The 22390-nt window shown below is 46.5% G+C and overlaps 1 protein-coding gene across 2 annotated transcripts in view; it reads right to left on the bottom strand.

Moving 5' to 3' along the window:
• Positions 1-2051: 2051 nt before the first annotated feature.
• Positions 2052-22390, bottom strand: part of arhgef16 (Rho guanine nucleotide exchange factor (GEF) 16) — a 43964-nt gene continuing 23625 nt past the window's right edge. For both annotated transcript variants that reach the window (XM_078557939.1, XM_078557941.1), the window contains exons 7-15: positions 13935-14087; positions 13644-13773; positions 11743-11817; positions 9230-9322; positions 8751-8905; positions 7783-7995; positions 6113-6177; positions 4423-4524; positions 2052-2586 (exon numbers count right to left, since the gene is read on the bottom strand). In XM_078557939.1, coding sequence (XP_078414065.1) covers positions 2447-2586; positions 4423-4524; positions 6113-6177; positions 7783-7995; positions 8751-8905; positions 9230-9322; positions 11743-11817; positions 13644-13773; positions 13935-14087 — 1126 coding nt within the window. In that variant the 3' untranslated portion in view covers positions 2052-2446. The remainder of the gene's footprint in view (positions 2587-4422; positions 4525-6112; positions 6178-7782; positions 7996-8750; positions 8906-9229; positions 9323-11742; positions 11818-13643; positions 13774-13934; positions 14088-22390) is intronic.

The following is a 22390-nucleotide window of genomic DNA, read 5'->3' as shown; positions in this document are numbered from 1 at the left end:
AGTCTATTCACCTTTTAAAACAATCCTGTTGCAGTCAAACAAGCAGAGAGGAGGGGAGACATTCGACCCCCTCCTCACCTGATCAAAAAAGCACCTTTAACATAGTGAAACATCCCAAGGTGCTTCACAAGAGTTTTATCAAGTAAAACCTGACACCAAACCACATATGGAGCTAATTAGATCAGGTGATCAAAAGCTTAGTTGAAGAGGTAGGTTTTAAGCAGTGTCTTAAAGTAGAAGAGAAAGGTATAGAGGTAAGGGAGCGAATTCCAGAGTTTAGGGCATATGCAGCTGAAGGTATTCCACCAATGGTGGAGTGATTAGAATTGGGTATATGCAAGAGGCCAGAATTGGAGATTGAAGTGTATTAGGACTGGAGATTACAGACGTAGGACGGAGGTGAGGCCATGGAGGGATTTGAAAACAAGAATGGGAACTTTTAAATCATGATGTTGCGAGACCAGGAGCCAATGTAGGTCAGTGAGCACAGGGGTGATGGGTGAATGGGAGTTAGGACATGGGCAGCAGAGTTTTGGATGAGCTCAGGTTAATGGAGGGCAAAGATAACGAGGGCAGTAGATAGACACCCTCACAGCCTCGGAAGTCCTATTTCAAGAAAGTTGAAGCCAAAATCTACACAAGTATCATTAAGACCAGATAAAGACAATTTGTCCCAACAGGACCTTTAGATGATGTCAACACAATCAACTCTTCTCCATGTTGCAATTCCTTCTGAGTGAATAGGTAACAGGTTCAAGTCCAACTGCACAGAATTAAAGTTAACAATCCCAGTACAGTACTGAGGGAGTACTGCACTGTTGGGAGTGCCATCTTTCACATGAGGCATTAAAACTGCTCTCTTAGGTGGATGTAAAAGATCTCATGGCAGTTACAAAGAGAGCTGGGGAGTTATTGCTGGTGTCCCAGCCTAATTTTTATCCTTAAACAAACATCACTTAGGACCGATTTTCTGCCCATTATCACATTGCTGTTTGTGACACCTTATGCAAACTGGCTTCTACACTTCCAACATTATAACAGTGATTACACTTTCTGAAGATTGGCCGTAAAGTGCTGTGAGCCAAGATTGTGAATGGTAATATATAATAGTTTTTCTCTTATTTTTATTTCACTGGGCTCTCCCCCGTCCCTTGTCCCTAACACAGAGCAGAAGAAACACTCAGGCATAATTCCAGACAACCACCAACAAAAATCATAAGAAAGATTTATTTGTACATTGTTAAAAACTGTCAATCTTGGGAAAATGTAGCATTTAATTAATTAAATGTTTGGCAAATTCCAGCGTGACCACCAGATGGCAGAAGGTGAGTTACGAGCTGGTAATCTCAACAAAGTGGGGTTTGGCTGGGGGGTGGGAGGTGGGCGTTCAACAGCAGAACAGGTCAATACTCAAGTGGTTTACACCCTTCAGATTCTCAGCCCTGATGGCACTTCTACATTTCTGCCTTTTACTGGTTAGTTTTCTTAAAATATACCGGGAAAGCAAAAAATACCCTTCTCAAAATTAAAGAATCCTTTAGTCCAAACCCCTCTGCCCATAAGGTATACAGAATACAATAGGTCTTGGGCAGCAGTGCCAAACAAGTGATAGTGAAATAGCCACCCATTATACACCTGCTCCATTATGTTTCTCATTGATTTCAGGAAGGGAAAATGGGACGGAAAAAGATGGAAAACCCACTCTCCCTCCCTCTCATAGAAAACATGCACAGAGAACAATTTCAGTTCAAATTCTACCCTTCAGTGTTCAATGTGGATCAGGATCCCAACTTAACTGGAGTGAACAATCAATGGTTTGGTCTGCTGGAACTGAATCATGGCAATAATCCCCACTGGTCACTGATTAACAACCATCTACATCAAGCTTGACAAATTTTAAAAATCACCAATGCTGGAAGTTGAAACTGAATCTACTTTCACAAGGCTGGAATTTCACTCCTGCATAGAGTTAAATTCATACACGGGAAAATCAGTAGCAGTGGTTTCACCACCCCCCTCTCCCTGCCCTCCCCTCCCCTCCCTAACCCTCACAGTGACATGGATCCCACGTTTTAAAATATATAACATTTCAACTTATTTTTCTGAAAGTGCCTTGCCGCTCACACAGGGAGAGACAGGGCGTAATCATCAGGAAAGAGACTGGAGACAGGGAAACCAATCACTTGTGATCACAGCCAAATTCCTTTTTAAAGGATATTACTTAACCGCCCCTTACTAACATATTCAGCCCTCAGGAATCCACGTTGATCATTTCAATTGGTCATTCAGCCCCAGTGCTACAATTACACTGTCCAGTGGCAACAACTAGTGGCAAAAAGCTGGGCACCAGGTCAGCTACCACAGCCTTGGCAGTTTGTTAAAATCGAGACTCCATCAGGCCAGGGCCCCGACATGGGCAGGTGGAACTTTGGTTCTGATGTAAGAACTAGACGTCAGTTTCAATACGCAGCCTCTCCATTCGCTGGACGTTCCGTTGTACCGCGATGCAATTGGTTATCGTCCTGGCGCACGACTCAGGAAACCAGCCTCTCTCCCAATCACGTATCCTCTCTCCCCGGTACCAACCTATTGGGAGGAAGGGGAGATCCTGTCAAAGGGGCACAGAAAGGCAGGGAGCGGTCTCCAGAAAACTCCTACAGATGGGGACGAGGGCATTTGGTCTGGTGGCGGGTACAAGAGACTGACAATGAGGGAACAGGGTATTTTCCCCAAGTGGCAGCCAGTTAATTCATTCATATCAGTGAGGGCACCAGAAACCCCAATACTCTGTCCAAGGAACCTCAACATCACACGGGCTATTTGACTGCAGGGGCATCACAGAAACTGAGCAAACCTGCACTCACCTGACACCTGCACATGTCCACTTTCTAGCCCCCATTCTTATCCTTAACCCTGGAGTGATAAAACCGATTGAATCACTCCAGCAGGGGCCACAGTGCAGAGCCACAGCCCACCAGAGTTTGGTGGGCGAGGGTGGGTTGTGATACACGTCGCAGTCACTTAATGAGGAGACTACACTGGACATGTAAGTAGGAACCTTGGCCAAGGTACCAATGGGCAGCTGGCATCAGTGGAGCTGCCTCCCACCCAGCACAGGTCAACTCTTTACAGGGAGAAAGTTATTAGAAAAAATACCTGGAAGAAAAATATATTGGTCGTGCAGAATGACCCACATGTCCTGGTCGAAATGGAGATGATTGACAGGGCAATTACCCAATCACGCTGGGAGACTGCACTGTCAGATGTGCATGGAATTGATTTTAAGCACATTATTTATATGTAATTATCCTGCACTCTGTGTTTTGCTGGAGATATAACTAAGATTTAAAATTGGAAGACGTAGCTATAGTTTCAGTCACAGGTTCAGAGACTCCTGTAAATTAAAAGCCATAGGTCCCGCCTCCAGCTCACTGAGTGACGCAGTGATGTCAATAATCACTCCGTTAATTAACAAAAACAAAAAATACCTGGAAAAACTCAGCAGGTCTGGCAGCATCTGTGGAGAGGGACACAGTTAACGTTTCGAGTCCGTATGACTCTTCAACAGAACTAAGTAAAAATAGAAAAGAGATGAAATATAAGCTGGTTTAACGGGGTGTGGGGGGGGGGGGTGTGTGTGTGTGTGTGTGTGGAGGGTGGAGCTGGATAGAGGGCCAGTGATAGGTGGAGATAACTAAAATATGTCATAGACAAAAGGGCAAAGAGGTGTTGAAGGTGACTCTGTTTATTAAACGTTATCTGCTCCACTGGTTGGTTTCAGAGGGGAATGAGATCACCCCAAAGATCAAAAGGGTGAAAAGCAAGGAACAGTTAGGTCTTAAAAAAAACTCACAGGGTGTGAAATGTTCGACTAGAAGCAAAATCCACAGTAGCTTTTAGAAAGGGACTGGGTAAATATTTGAAAATGAAAACATTTAAAAGGCAAGAGAAATGGAACTAATTTGATAGCTCTTTCAAAGATCTGGCAGACACAATGGGTTGAAAGGCCTTCCCCTGTGCTCTATAATCCTTTTGATTCTATTCATATTCTCCCACCCTCTGCTGAAAGCTACAGAAGGGAGGAGATGGAGTCCACAGGTATCAGCAACCATCGCCATTGAGTGAGTCTAGACAATGTTCAAGGAGGAGCTCACAGCGGACCCAACACTGTCCTTAAACAATGGCTACATGCATATGCTTCCCAACAGGGTCACGTGGATCGCTGTCTGGAGTGGAAGCCCTTCTCGGTTTATTTTTCCCTCTCCTCCCTTGCCCTGGGAGGCTGAGACCCAATCGTAACAGCGGCATTTCCACAGTCCTCCCCGGTTGGGATCATCAACCTCCGCACAGCTCTGGAAATCTAACTCGAGACTCGCACCAGACAGACTCTGCCTAGGGGCAGACTTTCTGCCTCAGACCTACCATCAACCTTCTGGAAAACGATTACTACGTCCGTCTGCTGGAGCGACAGCTCATCTGGCTGCTTGGCCAGATGTGCTTTGATGATCTCCACCTGTGGGAGGCCTAGGAGAAAAGGAAGGAAACACAGTCATTCCATACAACAACAACAACTTGCATTTATGAAAGCACCTTTAATATAGTAAAATGTCAAGGTGGCACCACAGGAGCAATTATCACTCTAAATATTGACACTAAGCCACAGGTAACCAAAAGCTCAGTGAAAGAGGTAGAGAGAGGCAGGGAAATTTAGGGAGGGAATTTCAGAGCTTAAGGCCTCGGCAGCTGAAGGCACGGCCGCCAATAGCAGAGCAAAGAGTTGGGGGGGTGGTGGGGGAGGGTGGTGCACAAGTCGCCAGAATTAGAGGAGTGCAGAGTTCTGGGAGGATTGTAGGACAGATGGCAGAGTTAGTGAGGGGTGAAGCCAGAGAGGGATAAAAGGATGAGAATCATAAAACATTTTTTTTTAAGCGTTTTGCGGTATAGGAGCCAATGTAAGTTTAGCAAGAACTTGGAAACTAGTGCGCCAGGGATCACTGCAACCTCACTCCAAACTCCATCACTGCAATATAGGTTCACGCCCACATTACATTGCTCTTTTCTTTCTAACAGGGTGTGTAAGTGTTCCAATCCCTTGGTGCTGCCTCTCCACCAGTTGTGAGGGTGGAATTGTCACAGTTGTTGACCTGCTTTTTCTGCCCCTTTCCAGCCAGGCCACTATTTGGGGAAACAGCCACCCCGCCATTCCCACCACTGCCCCCAGCTTTCCCAGCCCACAGAACCAATCTTCAGGCATTAGGCCCAACACGCAACGTGGGTACACAGGACGCTGCAGAATAACCTTGACCAATCATTTTCACCTTCCATATGGTGTGAATTCCAGCCGAAACCTTTACCCTCACAACTCCCCCAATCTCCACTAACTACCATCCTGAAAGTAACTTCACTGTTACCAATGCTTGGGGCCCAACATTCATTGTTGCTGTTCAGCGATTAGCTGACAGGGGGCGCCCACTTGACGGTTTCAGGTAAGGTTGCACCCTTGACCCCATGTAGACAGTGCAAAGCCCTAATCCAGGCCCTAAGTAGGCCGATTCTGAGTGAGGGTTGCACTCTCAGAGAGATGTTCATTCAGCTGAGACGTTAAACCAAAGTCCTAACGATGGATCTAACGACGCTCTTCAAAGAGGAGCAGGGGCTCCTCCTGGTGTCCTGGTGAACCTTCATCCCTCAACCAGCAGCAACAAACTGCGCAATGATCCATTTGCTTTTTACTGGAATCTTCCTGTGAGCAGATTCACCTCCGTTTTGCCTACACACCACCTCAAAGAAATGAGAGATGGAACAAGGCAGTGTGCAAAAGGAACGTCCTCCTTACCTCAGTGACAAAGTGCAACTTAAGGGCACTGTCAGAAATTTGCTCCGTGATCACTAATGATTATTCAAACCCTACCTCTCAATTCTAGAGCCCATCATGACAACCACATCCAGCTTTCAAACTGGTGAAGGTCATGTGGGGCAGGAATTAGAATTAGAGCTTGTGGGGAACGGGATTGTTATTTGTTCTGTCTGACAAAGCCCCAAGTGCAGTCTGGAAGTGTCATGTGAAGCTGTAGCTTCAGTTCCCACCGTGCAGGCGCACTAATGCCCGTACCTTCCTTATTGACAACGTCGTCATGGTTCTCCTGGAGGGCGTTGACCCATCGCGCTCGGTCACTCCTGCCATGAAAAAAAAATAGTAGCAGTGCTCATGTTACCCTGTAACCTGATGGCACCAGCATTATTAATCAACACCTCCCATCCCTACCACTGCCGCCCCCACCCCTCCCCCCCCCCCACACCACTATTGCTTGCCCAAGGACCCTGGCACCTCACCAATGATGGTTACCCAACCAAGAACTGGCACTTTATGCAATGCTTCTGACACCCAGCAGATGGCAGTGTCTGACTAACATCTCCAGCATCTCTAAACCTCCCACAAGTAAAAATTCCATTCAATCCCTTTCCAATTATAATGGAGGACATGTATTTATCTGTCTGAAAAAACAATCATATCTAAGCTTTAGTGCATTGAAGGGCCAGTAATTCCACAAACATTTGCCTCTCCTCCAATAAAGGGGACACAGGTCCAAGATAATCAGGGTTGCTGATTGTTACTAAACTGAGCATTGAAGAGTTTGAAGTAGGATGACAAGAGGAACCCCACTACCCCGAACACGATCCCGTAATCCCTTAGAGCTGGGACCTCTACTGGGAGCTCCAAATATACTCTTATTATTCAATTTTATGACGTTGGATTCTCAACAGTGTTCCGTGGTCCATATTCTCTGATTCTGGCCATTTCGGCTCCAGGCACCACTAAACCAATAGTCACAAAGATAAGATGGGAACAGCAGCCAAATAACAGCCCAATCACCTGGAAGTTGAGAGTTCAAATCTCACTAGGGCAGGTTGCAAATTTAATTTTTTTAATATATAAACTGATGTGTGAGGAGGCTCCGGGGGAAGAAAAGGCCCCCAAAAAATAAAAGGGTGAATTGTCAGAAAAAAATTCCCTTAACAAAAGCAACTGGCCATTCCCAGAGTTGAATTGGGCTGAAGATTTCAATCACTCACAATATGTGGTTGATCCAATGAACTCAGGAAAGGGCACATCCGGGAGCAAATAAACAAATCAGTAATAAATTGGCAAACCAGACAGAAACTTAGCAAGAAGCTGATCAACATTTGGAATAAATTGCTGGGGAAGGTGGACAGAGGAACATGACTTGGGGCTTCAACACAGGAATAACTAAATGCTGCTAAACTGAAGGAATTTGCAGCCATAGCATTCTTATAAAGGAGAGCTGCCCCTGAGGTAATGGTGACACAGACTAATGCCCTTCACCTGCCCTCCAGGGTGGCATTTTTGTGTGGTTAGATTGGAGGAAGGATCTGGTGTTAGTGGCTCGGAGCGACCAGCGCACAGTCGCCTCCCTTTACCAACCACACCAGAACCCACTCTGTGAGTTTGTGATGTGAGGTCAGATGAAGGGCTGAGGACTTGCATTGGCTTCAGCTGTGATGCCCAACATGGATGAATAGCCTGTCAACATATCACCGTTTCAGCTCATAGGTGAGAATTTGGTTAAGTAGAGTATCCCATGGAACTGTATCCACTAAGAGTGACAGCCAACAGGAGTGGAAATTGTGGGGTGGGTGTGTGGGGGAGAGGAGGGAGATGGAGCGGGGAGGTGGGGGGGTAGGACTCCTAGGAAATGCCAGTACGGTTGGCCAGAGGGAACACGAACACTCAAATCCAGGCAGCTGATTAATTGCACTCACTCTGAGTCTGCAGCTAATACAATTTGCTCCAGTTCACCGCCGCTGTTCTTCTTCATGATTATTTTGAGGAGGCAAGTGTTGGAGCCAGAGCGAGGGAGGGTTCCACCACCCGTGACCTTTCCTGGGGGGGAGTGAGGCAACTCGCTGCTCTCCACCGCTTCCACCTCCACCTGATCCAGCTTGGCGTAGTCCTGCACCGTGTAACTCTCCTCACTGCCAGGGAAAGGACAAAATCATCAGCTCCCGGGACAGTCACAGGTAATACCATTGAACCAGACCCAACATCTGACTTTCGACCCCTCCAAATCCTCGAAAAGCTTACAGACGGAACAAGGGAGCAAGTGTCGACGACACATGGAGCCGAGTCCTGCCACAGCAAGTCACGGGAGAAGTTACCTGACCCACTCCCTCCCCCAGTGCATGGGGTCAAGTGGCTCCCCTCACCTCATCCCCCACCCCACCCCCCCCCCCAACCCCCCAACCAGGCGTGTGGAGTATGTGTGTTGGTCAGAAAGAGACAGCCACATACACGCACAGCTAATAGGGTATAATTTCCGAGCCAGCATTGGGAGATCAATGGTTCCCAAACTTTCCTTCACCCCCATGCCACCAACCCCCACCCCCCCCACCCCCGCCCAATGCCATCTCTGGGCAAATGTGCCAGCTGATTCAGTACTGAGGCATATCAGATTCACAAGTAATTCGGGGGCCCAGCTGATCGACAGGAGAGGCACCACTTGTGGGTCCCAGTGGCTGGTGGGCTACAGAGGGAATCATCAGCCAGGGCCAGTTCTGATTGACATCTCGTGACATCCTGCGGGGTGTGAATCAGGACAATGCTTTGGCCACCCCTCAGCAACCACCACCCGCCCCTGCCCCACCCAACTGGTCTTACCCCATGGCCAACACTCGCTCTTGGTCACTACGCAAATACTGCCTATCCGGGACGACCAGCAAGGACGAGGTACCTTTTTTTCCGGGTAAGAATCAACACATCATTGAAGAGGAAGAGGAAGCAACTTTGCTTTCCAAACACTTTGCGGAAGATTCCAGATTCTTCCACAAACACAGTCAACTCTCCACTTTTCAGCAGCCATCTTGAAGTGGAGATGAGAGGGAAACCCTAGAATACAAGAGAGAGTCACAAAAACCATCCATGGGATGGGAAGGGGTGGAGGGAAGGAAAGGCTGGGAGGAGAAAGACTGGAAAAGGAGGGAGTGAGTGTAAAGGAAGCAGCAACAGAGGCACACTAGAGGAGAGACAAAAAGGAAACAAGGCGAGGGGACAGAAATGACCAACGTCGTCAGAGAGTGAGTAATTGTGGAACAGAACGGAAAAAAAAATCAAAGTTCAAGTGAAAGAATGAGGGGATAATAATGAATGACTGAGCGTGAGAGGGGAAACATTCACACAAAATACAGGCAGAGTCTGATCAGAGTACATTACCTTGATTTTCCCAAATTCCAGTTGTGTCTGGATCGTGAACATTTGTTCTGTTCGCTCCATCTTCCGAGCTCCTTCATTGCACATCTTAACCAGCTGGAAAGGAACAGAAAGTGTAGTAATGTGGTGCACAGGACTTTGAGAGTTAATGTGGTGCTGGGGAAACAGTACTGCCCACATTATGATGTTCAGTGTTGTGGTGAGTCGGGTAGAAGTCGGCATGAAGATAGCGCCTCGTCAGGACTGTATCTTGTATAGACGTACATTGTTATGTGTTATTAATAAACTGTTATTGTTCAACCATAAAAGCCTCTAGAACTCTTCATGGGACAACTCACAACCTTACAACAGAAAGCTGCTGGGTTCACAATATTGGGGAACAAAGAGTCAGGCCGTGGGGAAATTGTGTTACCATAGTTATCAATAATACATAGGGCAACAGGACAACCTGGGGGAGTAGCCAAAACTGAGTTCAGGAGGTCATAGGCCCATCAGAGTCTAAGCTGCAGGTATCCCCAACGCCCCAACTCCTGTGTTAGTTGGGGTTGTGGCAAAAACTGAAGGAATCATCCATTATTTCTCGTGGATTAGACCTGGCGATGTCAAGAAGTAAATGTGACTGGTAACTTCTTTCATCATTGTTATTGCTTTAATGGAAACACTGGGGAAGGTTCTCTTTTGCAGTTTCACCCAAAGTGCTCAGAAGGAAATAACAGTAAAAACTGGGAAATAAGAGTACTGGTCCGAACTGTTTTTTCCTTCTGGGTGCGCAGATCATGGGAGACAATGATGGAGAATTTGGGTGTTAAGGCCTACAGCCAACTCACAACCCCACCTTGGGTTTCTGTAGCTCCCTCTTCAGGAAGGGTCTTGTCCCCAGCTCTCCAGCCCATTTACCACTGCTTCACATGGCTGCCACAGGAAGGGAGAAAAATGCCCTTATTGTGACTTACCCTCCTTCCAAAAAGCCCCAGCAAATATTTTCCTGGAAGCCTTGGTCTTAGCCAAGGCCATAGATGGGAAGCCTTGCACCGGCCCCTTCAAGTTCCTCATTGGTTCTGTAAACCGCACACCAGCGCTGGAGTTTTCTGGTTGGCCAGGATTCTCGGGGTGTGGGCGTCGCCTCATAAGTGGCATTTATTGCCTATCCCTAATTGTCTTAGGGAAGATGGCAATAAGCTGCCTTCATCTTTGTAACACTTTAATGCAACTAAGTGATGTGCTAGACCACTTCAGAAAACAGTTAAGAAACAATCAAGTTCGTGTGTGGAGACTGGAGTCACAAATAGGCCCAGGTCTGGGAGGGATGGCAGGTTGCTTTCCCTAAAGCACATTAGTGAGCCAGTTGGGTCTTAACACAACCCAACTGCTGCACAGTCACCTTTACTGACACCAGCTTTTAATTTCCAGGTTTTTTAAAAAAAAAACTGATTTCAAATTCTCAGATCACCCTGGTAGGATTTGGACAAATGTCCTCTGGATTATTCTTCCAGTAACAGAACCACTACACAGCAGGAATTCCACTAGAGGGCAAACCATGCCTAGGTAACCAGTCTCAAACCCAGATAAACGGGGCCAACACTGCATCAATTGGTTGCTTTGTAAGCTGAACATCATATAGTTATCATTTAATGCTTAAACTAATATTGTGAACTGAATAAAACACACTCATACATAAAGGGATTTTCAACTGCTGTCTCCCTCTCCTATTTAGCCAATCATCATCCCCAATGACATAGATGGACATTTCCCTCAGAGCCCTTCCTGCAATGCAGAGACATTGTTCTCCTCTACCCTCCACTCCAATCCTCTTGAGACCTGCCCCCCCACCCTCCCCCCACCCCTCCACCACCATACCCCACTCCAAAAGAAAATACAAGGCAGAGTCAGTGTAGATATGAGGGCCGAGGGGAGAAAACAAAAGAAACACCTGCATTTATATAGCACCTTTCAGTACATTCCAAAGCACTTCACAGCCTATTGATTACTCAAAGTGCAGCCACTTTCGTCATGACAGAAAAGCAGCCAATTTGTGCACAGCAAGTTCCCACTCACAGCAAACAAGCCAATGACTATATAACGTTGGTTGAGGGCTAAACGTTGGGTCAATTCCCTGCACTTCTTTAAAACCCAAGAGGGAGGATGGGACCTTGGCGTAACATCTCTGCAGGAAGACAGCACCTCTAACAGCGTGGCACTCCCTCAGTACTACACTAAAGAGGCACACAGATGCAGAGTAGCACAAATGGGAACATGAGTTGTGTTGCTCATCCAACAACTTGGTCAAGGACTGTAAGTGAGGCATCAGAAGCGTCTGCCTGGTTCAAACAAGGTTCAAACCTCTGGATTGATAGAGGAGGGAGAGCTATTGAGGGGAAAAGAGGCGACTGGCAGAATTTGGGAGGAAGACTGATGAACTGTTGTCCTTTCCTCAATCCACATTGCCTGTACTGAGGAATGACAGATTGACCAACAATTGAACTGTACAGAGGCTGGTAGACAGTATTGGCCTGTACCTTACTGATGGCTTTCAATGCCCTAGTAGCTGCATCGTACTCCACTTGAAAACGGTTTGTTTTCTGACAAATCGTCTGAAAGACAAATGAGAGAGGATTAGTGTGAAAAGACAGTGACATGAAAGGGAAAGGCACGGAAGTCCCATTGTACAGGTAGTGGCCAGGGATTGAGATCCAGGCTACTCCGGGACCTCACATAGCAATAAAACTGGTTCTAGAAAAATCAAGAGTATTACAATTGGATTGATGCACCTCAGAATGGAACATGTATGGAGACGAGTTGAATTTTATGGCACTTCCTATAATTTTCAAGGCAAAATGTTTTGTAATGTACATTTATAAATTTTATGAATAAAGTATATTTTTGAAAGAAAACACATTGGTTCTAGCTTTCTCTTTTGAAAGTGTCAAGTTTCTGTTCTCTCTCTCCCTAAGTACCCAGGAATCGGGTGGGACTCAAGAGTCCAGACCACACTACATCAACTCACACTGCAATCAAAAAGAATGACTGTTTGCAAAGCCCACAGCTTCCCTCTGTGGGGACAGGGAGGAGTGGGGAGGGTGGTTACTGCAGACAGAACAGCCTCAGTCTGACTGAATTGACACCGTTTGGATACATCGTCGATGGCAACGATGGTGGCAGCAGTATCAAGCTGAGAGGCTGGAGATTCTGTTCATGCTTACCCAGTGTGCAATGTTATCCCAACACAATGCAATTGGTTGCTTTGTAAGGTGAACATCACCATCTCATTGGTTATCATTTAATGCTTAAACTAATACTGTGAACTGAATAAAACACACTCATGCATACACAATTAACAAAACAATAAGGCCATTCACATTCTTTTTGTATGGTTAGAATTTTCTGTAAACCATTGCTGGACTAGGGGGTGATTCTCTGCTGCTTTTCACTTCCATTTCTAGCCATGTCTTAACCCAGGTGAATGAAAACAAGGGAGGAACGGATAGAGAAACGGTAACCCAACACCTTCCACACATCCCTCAGGAACATCCCAAAGTGCCCGACATCCACTGCATTACACTGAAGTGCATGGACCCAAATGCAGGTAAATGTGGCAGCCAATCTGTGCAGAGTAAGACCGCACAAACAGCATTGAGACGGATGAGTTTGTGTGTTTTTGGTGCTGTTGGTTGAGGGAGGAATGTTGACTGGGAGGCACTGGGGGAGTCCTTCCACTTTATCAGGTTATGCCCTGGCACCTTAGTGAAGGAACAGGTCCTGTTAAGGAATAAAATGGACATTCTACCCCAGCTTTACAGTGACACAGTGAAACCCACTGGTGTCCCATGTTGCAAATCCCAACACGGCCACACAATCGACCCACTTCGAACAGATAAAGTAACCCTTCCACATTTCAGAGAATGTTTTACATACAGGGAATCTTCTTGCACCTTACTTAGTATTACCGATATGTTGATGGGGTTAGAGGAAGCCGGGTGGGAGGAGGTTCGTGTGGACATAAACACTGACAGAGACTTGTTGGGCTAAATGGCCCATTTCTGTGCTGTAAGTACACCGTATAATTCTACAGTGTAATAGTATTGGGTGCTGAACCTTAGCTTGAAACGGGCCTGATCTCGTTCAGCCCATCAAGCTCTTTCCTCAGCTCATGAGCAATCTGCTCCATCACATACATGACCTCGCTCACTAAACTGCAGAGAGGGAGTTCTGCACTCTTTCCATGCATAACACGTCTCCGTCAGTGGCCTGAACTTATAACAGTCTCGGCTGTTTGGGACCCAGTCTCCATCCCCCCACCTCCCTGGTGAGGGTTACGTGTAGAGCCATCAGCCTTCAGTTGCCATGAAGTTTTATCATCAATAACCCACCAGCCAGCGGTCCCACACAAACCAGGTAAGAGAGATGCCAGGCAACCTACATCCATGAGAAGCGGCAACCGGGTCACCCTCTGCATGGGCAGAATCAGGAAGGAAATGACGGGCAGGCCTCCACATTCCGGTTTGCTCTGAATCCGCTGCAGGGCTTCCTTGAAATGCACGTTTGAATTGCTGCAAGAGGCAAGAGAAGAGCATTAACCAACATCCGGGGGGGTCAGTGACCCACCCACAGCCTCACCTGGTAGGTCCAGGCTTCACTGCCAATCCCAGCACAATACTTGACAACGTTCAGGAGTTTCAGAGTCTCAGACCACTCCAATCACTGGACTTACAGTAACTTCTGGAGTGTTCTCTGCTGGTAAATTTCATTTGAGCAGTAGATGACATAAGCATCAAATCGGTTTGACGTGTGATATTCCACGATGTCACTGATATCCTGAATAACTGGGTTTTGCTTGTGGCGCGTTTCAAGGTCATCAAAAAACCTAAAGAGAAGGACAGGGTAATTTTAATAACAAACAGATATTGTTTCTTGCTGGGCCTTCCTGACCTGCAGCTGGAAATTTACTTCCCAATCTGCAAACTTCCCTCACCAACAGCAAGGAATCAATTATTGACCTCAGGGCCTTCTAGGAACTAAACTCGGCAGACCTGCCCCAGCCAAATCAAACCAAGGGCCACTGGTACCGAGCTTTGCACCAAAAACTTGCATTTATATAGCACCTTTGAACATAGTAAATCATCCCAAGGTGCTTCACGGGAGAGTATTAGCAAACAAAATTTGACACTGAATCATAGAGGCATTAGGACATGTGACCAAAAGCTTGGTCAATGAGCTGGGCTTTAAGAACAGGAGATGGGGCGGTGGAGAGGTTTAGGGAGGGAAATGCAGAGCTTAGGGCTTTGGCAGCTGAAGGCACGGCCGCCAATGATGGGGACACACAAGCTGGAAGTGGGGGAGTGTAGAGCTCTGAGAATTGTTGGGCTGAAGGAGGCTACGTATAAAGGGTAAGGTAAGGCCACCACGGGAGATCTGCTAGTGCATAATAAACAGGCGACATGCAACCAAGAGATGAGAACAAACAAATTCATGGGATTACACCCTGTCTCCAGTTTGGGGAACCTGCCAGTAATAGATAGGACAGGCAAGAACCCCAGGTATATAAACCCAAGAGGCACACTCACTGTCTGTCCAAATAAGCACTAAAGACCAAGCATTCACACTGGCCGGCAATTCATTCATTCGCTTGAAAGCAGTTGATGCTGGACCTGTCGTAGTTAAATCTTATCCACCCATTGCCGTTTTGACACACAGGCTAATTAAATATAAACACAGCAACCATCACAGCAACACTGCACCCACCTCCCCCCACCACCCCCTCCATCCTCCCTCACCTCCCCGCCTCAACCAGTTGTGTAACCAGAATCTTCCTGGTGAATACTCACAGCACTGTGTACACAGAGGCGATTTATTATCAGCACACTAACCCTTTAAAGAGAGGTCTAGGTCAAAGGTCATCCTGACAATGTGCTGTTCAAATCTTGGGCAAAAGCTCATCTGTTCAGATTAAATGGATGATCATTTTATGTGTGTAATGTGGCTCTAATGTAACAAATGGGCATAAAGGAAGTGCTATTCTTAATAATGAGCCAAGGAGCTCAAAATCTCTGCTCATTGTCTTCTTCATCTCATCTGTTTTTCCAGTACTTCTCAGCTACTGAACAGAAGTTTCCAGAAGATGACCTTTGTGCCCAACAACCAAGGAATTGGGTTCTGTTCTCTGCCCTTGTGGACCCAATAGTTAATATTTACTCCACTTGCAGCAATTTGCCTTAACAATCTTGTCTCCGCACCCCACATTCCCAACTATCAAATTCTCTTTGAATTAATGAATGGCACAAAAAACAGAGTTTAATGTCACTCATAACCTTACATACTGACAGCAATGTAAAGCACCAAGTGCCAGCTGTGGCTCAGCAAGCAGCACTCTCACCGCTGAAGTCAGGAGGTTGTTGGTTCAAGGCCCAGTTCAGGGAATTGAGCACAAAATCCAGGCTGATGCTTCGGTGTGGTACTGAGGGAGAGCTGCATTGCCATGCTCTCCTGGCTGGTCTCCCACCCTCCATAAGCTTGAGCTCATCCAAAATTCTGCTGGCTGTATTTTAATTCACTCCCCAAGACCCGTTCACCCACCATCCCTGTGCTCGCATTCCGCTAATGCCTCCATTTTAAAATTCTCATCTTTGGGTTCAAATCCTTCCTTGACCTGGCCCCTGTCTATCTCTGTAACTTCCTCCAGCCCAACAGCTCTGCAAGATCTCTCCATTCCTGCACATCCTTCACTTTAATCAGCCACCACTAGCCATTCCTTCAGTTGCCATGACCCTAAACTCTGGAGTTCCCTCCCTAAACCTCTTTGGATCTCCACCTCTCTATCTCTTCCTTTAAGATGCTGCTTAAAACCTACCTCGTTTGGTCATCTGCCCCAAAATGTCCTGATGAGTCTTGGGGTCTAATTTTGTGCGATAATACTTCAGTGAAGTGCTTTGGGATATTTTGCTACCTTAAAGGTGCTATATAAATGCAAGCTTTTGTTGTTGTTATAAAGGCCCACAAGAATGGGCAGAAGGTGAGGACAGCACTGTGTCTGGCAATGAGGCCCCAAAGGCATGTGAGAACACTACCCATGTAAAGAACTGGAGTTCATTGGTAGAGGATTGGAATATAAAAGCAGGGAGGCAGTGTTAAATTTACATAAACCGTTGGTTAGGCCACACTTGTGCAATATCGGGCACAGTTCTGGTCTCCATAGTACAAAAAGGATATTGAATTACCGGAGAAAGTATAAAAATGACTTACAAGGATGTCATCAGAATTGGGAGGAAAAGAAAAGTTGCATTTACATAGCACCTTTCACATTCTCAGGATACCTCAAAGCATTTTACAGCCAATGCAGTACTTTCTTTTTTGGGAGAATATTTTTTTTTATTCATTGACAGAATGTGGGCTTCTCTGGCTGGACCAGCATTTAATGCCCTTCCTAGTTGCCCTTGAGAAGGCGGTAGCGAGCTGCCTTCTTGAACTGCAGCAGTCCACGCGGTGTAGGTACACCCACAGTGCCGCTAGGGAGGGAGTTCCAGTATTTTGACCCAGCGACAGTGAAGGAACGGCAATATATTTCCAAGTCAGGATGGTGAGTAACTTGGAGGGGAACCTCCAGGTGGTGGCGTTCCCATCTATCTCCTGCCCTTGTCCTTCTGGATGGTAGTGGTTGTGGGTTTTGAAGGTGCTGTCTAAGGAATTGGTGAATTCTTGCAGTGCATCTTGTAGATGATACACACTGCTGCTACTGTGCGTCGCTGGTGGAGGGAGTGAATGTTTGTGAATGTGGTGCCAATCAAGCGGGCTGCTTTGTCCTGAATGGTGTCAAGCTTCCTGAGTATTGTGGGAGCTGCACACATCCAGGCAAGTGGGGAGTATTCCATCTCACTCCTGACTTGTGCCTTGTAGATGGCGGACAGGCTTTGGGGAGTCAGGAGGTGAGCTACTCATCACAGGATTCCTAGCCTCTGACCTGCTCTTGTAGCCACAGTAGTTACATGGCTAGTCCTGTTTAGTTTCTGGTCAACAGTAACCCCCAGGATGTTGGGGGATTCAGTGATGGTAATGCCATTGAATGTCAAGGGGCAATGGTTAGATTCTCTCTTGTTGGAGATAGTCATTGCCTGGCATTTGTGTGGTGTGAATGTTACTTGTCACTTGTCAGCCCAAGCCTGGATATTGTCCAGGTCTTGCTGCATTTGGACATGGACTGCTTCAGTATCTGAGGAGTTGCAAATGGTGCTGAGCATTGTGCAATCATCAGCGAACATCCCCACCTCTGACCTTATGATGGAAGGAAGGTCATTGATGAAGCAGCTGAAGATGGTTGGGCCTAGGACACTACCCTGAGGAACTCCTGTAGCAATGTCCTGGAGCTGAGATGACTGACCTCCAACAACCACAACCATCTTCCTTTGTGCTCGGTATGACTCCAACCAGCGGAGAGTCTTCCCCGATTCCCATTGACTCCAGTTTTGCTAGGGCTCCTCGATGCCATACTCGGTCAAATGCGGCCTTGATGTCAAGGGCAGTCACTCTCACCTCACCTTGGGAGTTCGGCTCTTTTGTCCATGTTTGAACCAAGGCTGTAATGAGGTCAGGAGCTGAGTGGCCCAGGTGGAACCCAAACTGGGCGCCAATGAGCGGGTTATTGCTAAGCAAGTGGCGCTTGATTGCACTGTTGATGACCCCTTCCATTACTTTACTGATGATCAAGAGTAGACTGATGGGGCGGTAATTGGCTGGGTTGGATTGGTCCTGCTTTATGTGTAGGGGACATACCTGGGCAATTTTCCACATAGACGGGTAGAGGCCAGTTGTAGTTATACTGGAGCAGTTTGGCTCGGGGCGCAGCAAGTTCTGAAGCACAAATCTTCAGTACTATTGCCAGAATATTGTCAGGGCCCATAGCCTTTGCAGTATCCAGTGCCTTCAGCCATTTCTTGATACCACATGGAGTGAATTGAATTGGCTGAAGACTGGCATCTGTGATGCTGGGGACCTCCGGAGGAGGCCGAGATGGATCATCCATTCGGCACTTCTGGCTGAAGATTTTTGCAAATGCTTCAGCTTTATCTTTTGCACTGATGTGCTGGGCTCCCCCATCATTGAGGATGTGATATTTGTGGAGCCGCCGTCTCCAGTCAGTTGTTTAATCATCCACCACCATTCACGACTGGATGTGGCAGGACTGCAGAGCTTAGATCTGATCTGTTGGTTGTGGGATCGCTTAGCTCTGTCTATCACTTGATACTTATGCTATTTGGCATGCAAGTAGTCCTGTGTTATAGCTTCACCAGCTTGACACCTCATTTTTAGGTATGCCTGGTGCTGCTCCTGCACTCTTCATTGAACCATGGTTGATCTCCTGGCTTGATGGTAATGGTAGAGTGGGTTATATGCTGGGCCAAGAGGTTACAGATTGTGCTCCAGTACAATTCTGCTGCTGCTGATGGCCCACAGTGCATCATGGATGCCCAATCTCGAGTTGCTCGATCTGTTCAAAACCTATCCCATTTAGCACGACGGTAGTGCCACACAACACGATGGAGGGTATCCTCAATATGAAGGCGGGACTTGTCTCCACAACGACTGTGCGGTGGTCATTCCTACCGATACGGTCATGGACAGATGCATCTGCGACAGGCAGGTTGGTGAGGAGGAGGTCAATTATGTTTTTCCCTCTTGATGGCTCCCTCACCACCTGCCACAGGCCCAGTCTAGCGGCTATGTCATTTAGGACTCGGTCAGTAGTGGTGCCATCCGAGCCACTCTTGGTGATGAACATTGAAGTCCCCCACCCAGAGTACATTCTGCGCCATTGCCACCCTCAGTGCTTCTTCCAAGTGATGTTCAACATGGAGGAGCACTGATTCATCAGCTGAGGGAGGGCGGTACGAGATAATCAGCAGGAGGTTTCCTTGCCCATGTTTGACCTGATGCCATGAGACATCATGGGAGTCTGGAGTCGATGTTGAGGACTCCCAGGGCAACTCCCTCCTGACTGTATACTGATGGTGGTGTCTGGGATGAAAGGTATGATTCTGGGATGATGGTGATGTGAGGCTATTGCTTGACTAGTCTGTGGGACAGCCCTCCCAATTTTGGCACTCGCCCCCAGGTGCTAGTAAGTAAGGAGGATTTTACAGACTTTGCAGGACTCTGAGTTTGCTGTTGCCATTTCCGATGCCAGTTGGTCCGTCTAGTTTCATTCCTTTTTTTGAGGCTTTGTCGTGGTTTGAGTGAGCTAATTACTGTGGGTCTGGAGTCACGTGTAGGCCAGGTAAGGACGGCAAATTTCCAGATGGGTTTTTACAATAATTCCAGATTTTTATTTAATTCAAATTCCGCCATCTGCTGTGGTGGGATTCGAACACCGGGGCATTACTGTGGGTCCCTGGATTACTAGTCCAGCGACAATATCACTACACCATCGTCTTCCCATGGTCACTGTTGCAGCGTAAGATCTAACTACCAGAGAAGATTGAGCAGCCTGGGATCTTTTCTCTTGAAAAGTAAAGATTAAGAAGAAACCTGATTAAGGTCCTTAAAATTATGAAGGATTTGATAGGGTGGATGTGGAGAAATTGTTTCCAATTGTGGGTGAATCCAGAACAAGGTGGCATAAACAGAAAATAATTACTAATAGACCAACTATAGTTTGAGGAGGAATTACTTTACACAGAAAGTAGTGACAATGACGTTCCATCCATCATAACGCAAAAAGTGGGGATGTTCGTTGATAATTGCACAATATTCAGCATCATTCACAACTTCTCAGACACTGAAGCAGTTCACGTCCAAATGCAGCAAGGCCTGGACAACATTTGCGCCACACAAGTGCCAGGCAATGGGCATCTCCATGTCAGGAAGATATAATAATTCTCAGAATATTACTAGAATTTATTATAGAGTAATAATGGGATGTTTCTTTGTGTCTGTATGTGCCTGTGTGTGTGTATAAGACTTAATTGAATTAGTCTGGGTGCTTTGCTCTAAGAGAGGTTGGGTTTGAAATGCTAATTAGATAAACATGGGGAAGTTTAAAAACATAGGTGTCAAGGAAACATTTGTATTTTTTAATAAACTAGACTCGATTGTTTTCAAAGGAGGGGTGAAATGTGTCACCTAGCCAGGTGAAGTTTAGAAACAGTGTGTTTATTTTTCCCAAAGATTACTGGTAAAACTTAGTGCTATGAGAGGTTTTTATAATCAGGGAGGTAAAGTCCAAAGACAAAGTGAAACAATGGGTATTTGCATTCAAAGAGGAAGATATGTATAAAGAAAAGACTGTTATGTAAGGGAAGGCATTTTTAAGATCTTACAAGTGTGAAAAAGCCTTCAGCATCTATGCCTCAAGCTGCTGTCTTCAAAGGACTGAAGTTAAGAAAACTCGCTTAGAATTCGACTTTTGTTCAGGGTATCATTTTCTTTGCCTGGGTCTTTTAAAGTCTTTTGTGTCTTACTGTTGCCTTAACAAAAGTGTAGCTGGGAGTTAGATTAATTAGGGGATTTAGAAGTTATCAGTGTAATAATTTGTAGATCTATGTATGTATTTAAGATCATTTCTCTTATTAATAAATGTTCGATCTAGTTTTATAAAAGCCGATAAGACTTGGTGGTCTTATTACCACTGAATTCAAGGCACGCGTCTCAAAATTTATACAAATTGAAAATTAGTTGTGACAGTTGTTTCCCCCTCTATCAACATCCTGGGAGCTACTATTGACCAGAAACTGAACTGGACCAGCCATATACATACTGGGCAGTATATTATGCTCGGCGTGCAGGCGTGTGCCTGACACGCCCGAGATAAAATGACACGCGATGACGTCGGGCGTGCATCCCGACATCATCGTGCAGTTTCTTGATATTTCGTTCGGCAGTAGCGCGCTGGAGTTCGGCTGTGCGCCCGTCAATAATTAAAAGGCCTATTAAGGCCATTGACAATCTAATTAAATTCAAATTTACCCTGGCCGTCCAACCTAATGATTGGCAGGCAGGCAAAAAGGCCAAGCGGCCTTAACATTTTTTAGGAAACCTCATCCACGAGCGGGATGAGGTTTCCTAAAGCAAATAAACATTAAATAAAAACTTCTAATTAAAAGCATGTCCCCGCTCATGCGACAGAGTCACATGAGACATGTGTTATTCCATTTTTATTCTCTTCATCTTTTTTTGAAAACAGTGCTTCATTTCTGAGGCAGCTCTGTGCCTCAGGGAGATTGAAGCGCACTTTCACGCGCATGCGCAAACTGCACGCTAGGCCCGGCTCTCTCTCCTCCTCCTCCTGCCCCTACAGGCAGCGCTCAGCGCTGCCGCTCGCAATCCACACAGGGTGGGCCTTAATTGGCCCGCCCACGTGAAATTGTGGTGCGGAGGCAAACGCGGGTGGCTGTCGGCTTCCCGCCTGCCCCCGCCAAGGGCAAAATCCTGCCCACTGTAACTACAAGAGCAGGTTAGGGGCTAGGAATTCTGCAGTGAGTAACTCACCTCCTGACTCCCCAAAGCCAGTTCACCATCGACAAGGCACAAGTCAGGAGTGTGATGGAATATTCTTCACTTGCCTGGATGAGCTCAGCTCCAACAACACTCAAGAAACTCAACATCATCCAAGACAAAGTAACCGTCTTGATTGGCATCCCATCCACAAACATTAACTCCCTCCACCACCGATGCACAGTGACAACTGCGTGTACCGTCTACAAGATGCACTGCAGCCACTCATCGAAGCTTCTTTGACAGCATCTTCCAAACCCATGCCCTATACAACCTAGAAGGACAAGGGCAACAGATGCATGGGATGCCACCAACTGCAAGTTTCTCTCCACGGCACACATCATTCTGACTTGGAAATATATATTTTATTCATTTGTGGGATGTGGGTGTCACTGGCTAGGCCAGCATTTATTGTCCATCCCCAATTGCCCTTGTTCAGGGGTCATTTTTTTTTTTTAAAAGAGTCAACCAGATTGCTGTGGGTCTGGAGTCACATGTAGGTCAGACCAGGTGAGGACAGCAGATTTCCTTCCCTAAAGGACATTAGTGAACTCGATGGGCTTTTATGACAATCAACAATAATGATGACAATGAAATCAGACTTTTCATTCCAGATATTTATTGAATTCAAATTCCACGATCTGCCATGGTGGGATTTGAACCTAGACTCCCAGAGCATTACCCTGG

The sequence above is a fragment of the Cetorhinus maximus genome, chromosome 15, assembly GCF_964194155.1.
Source record: "Cetorhinus maximus chromosome 15, sCetMax3.hap1.1, whole genome shotgun sequence".
Taxonomy (NCBI): domain Eukaryota; kingdom Metazoa; phylum Chordata; class Chondrichthyes; order Lamniformes; family Cetorhinidae; genus Cetorhinus; species Cetorhinus maximus.
Note: the sequence above shows the minus strand (reverse complement) of the source record. Positions and strands in the feature narration are given on the sequence as shown.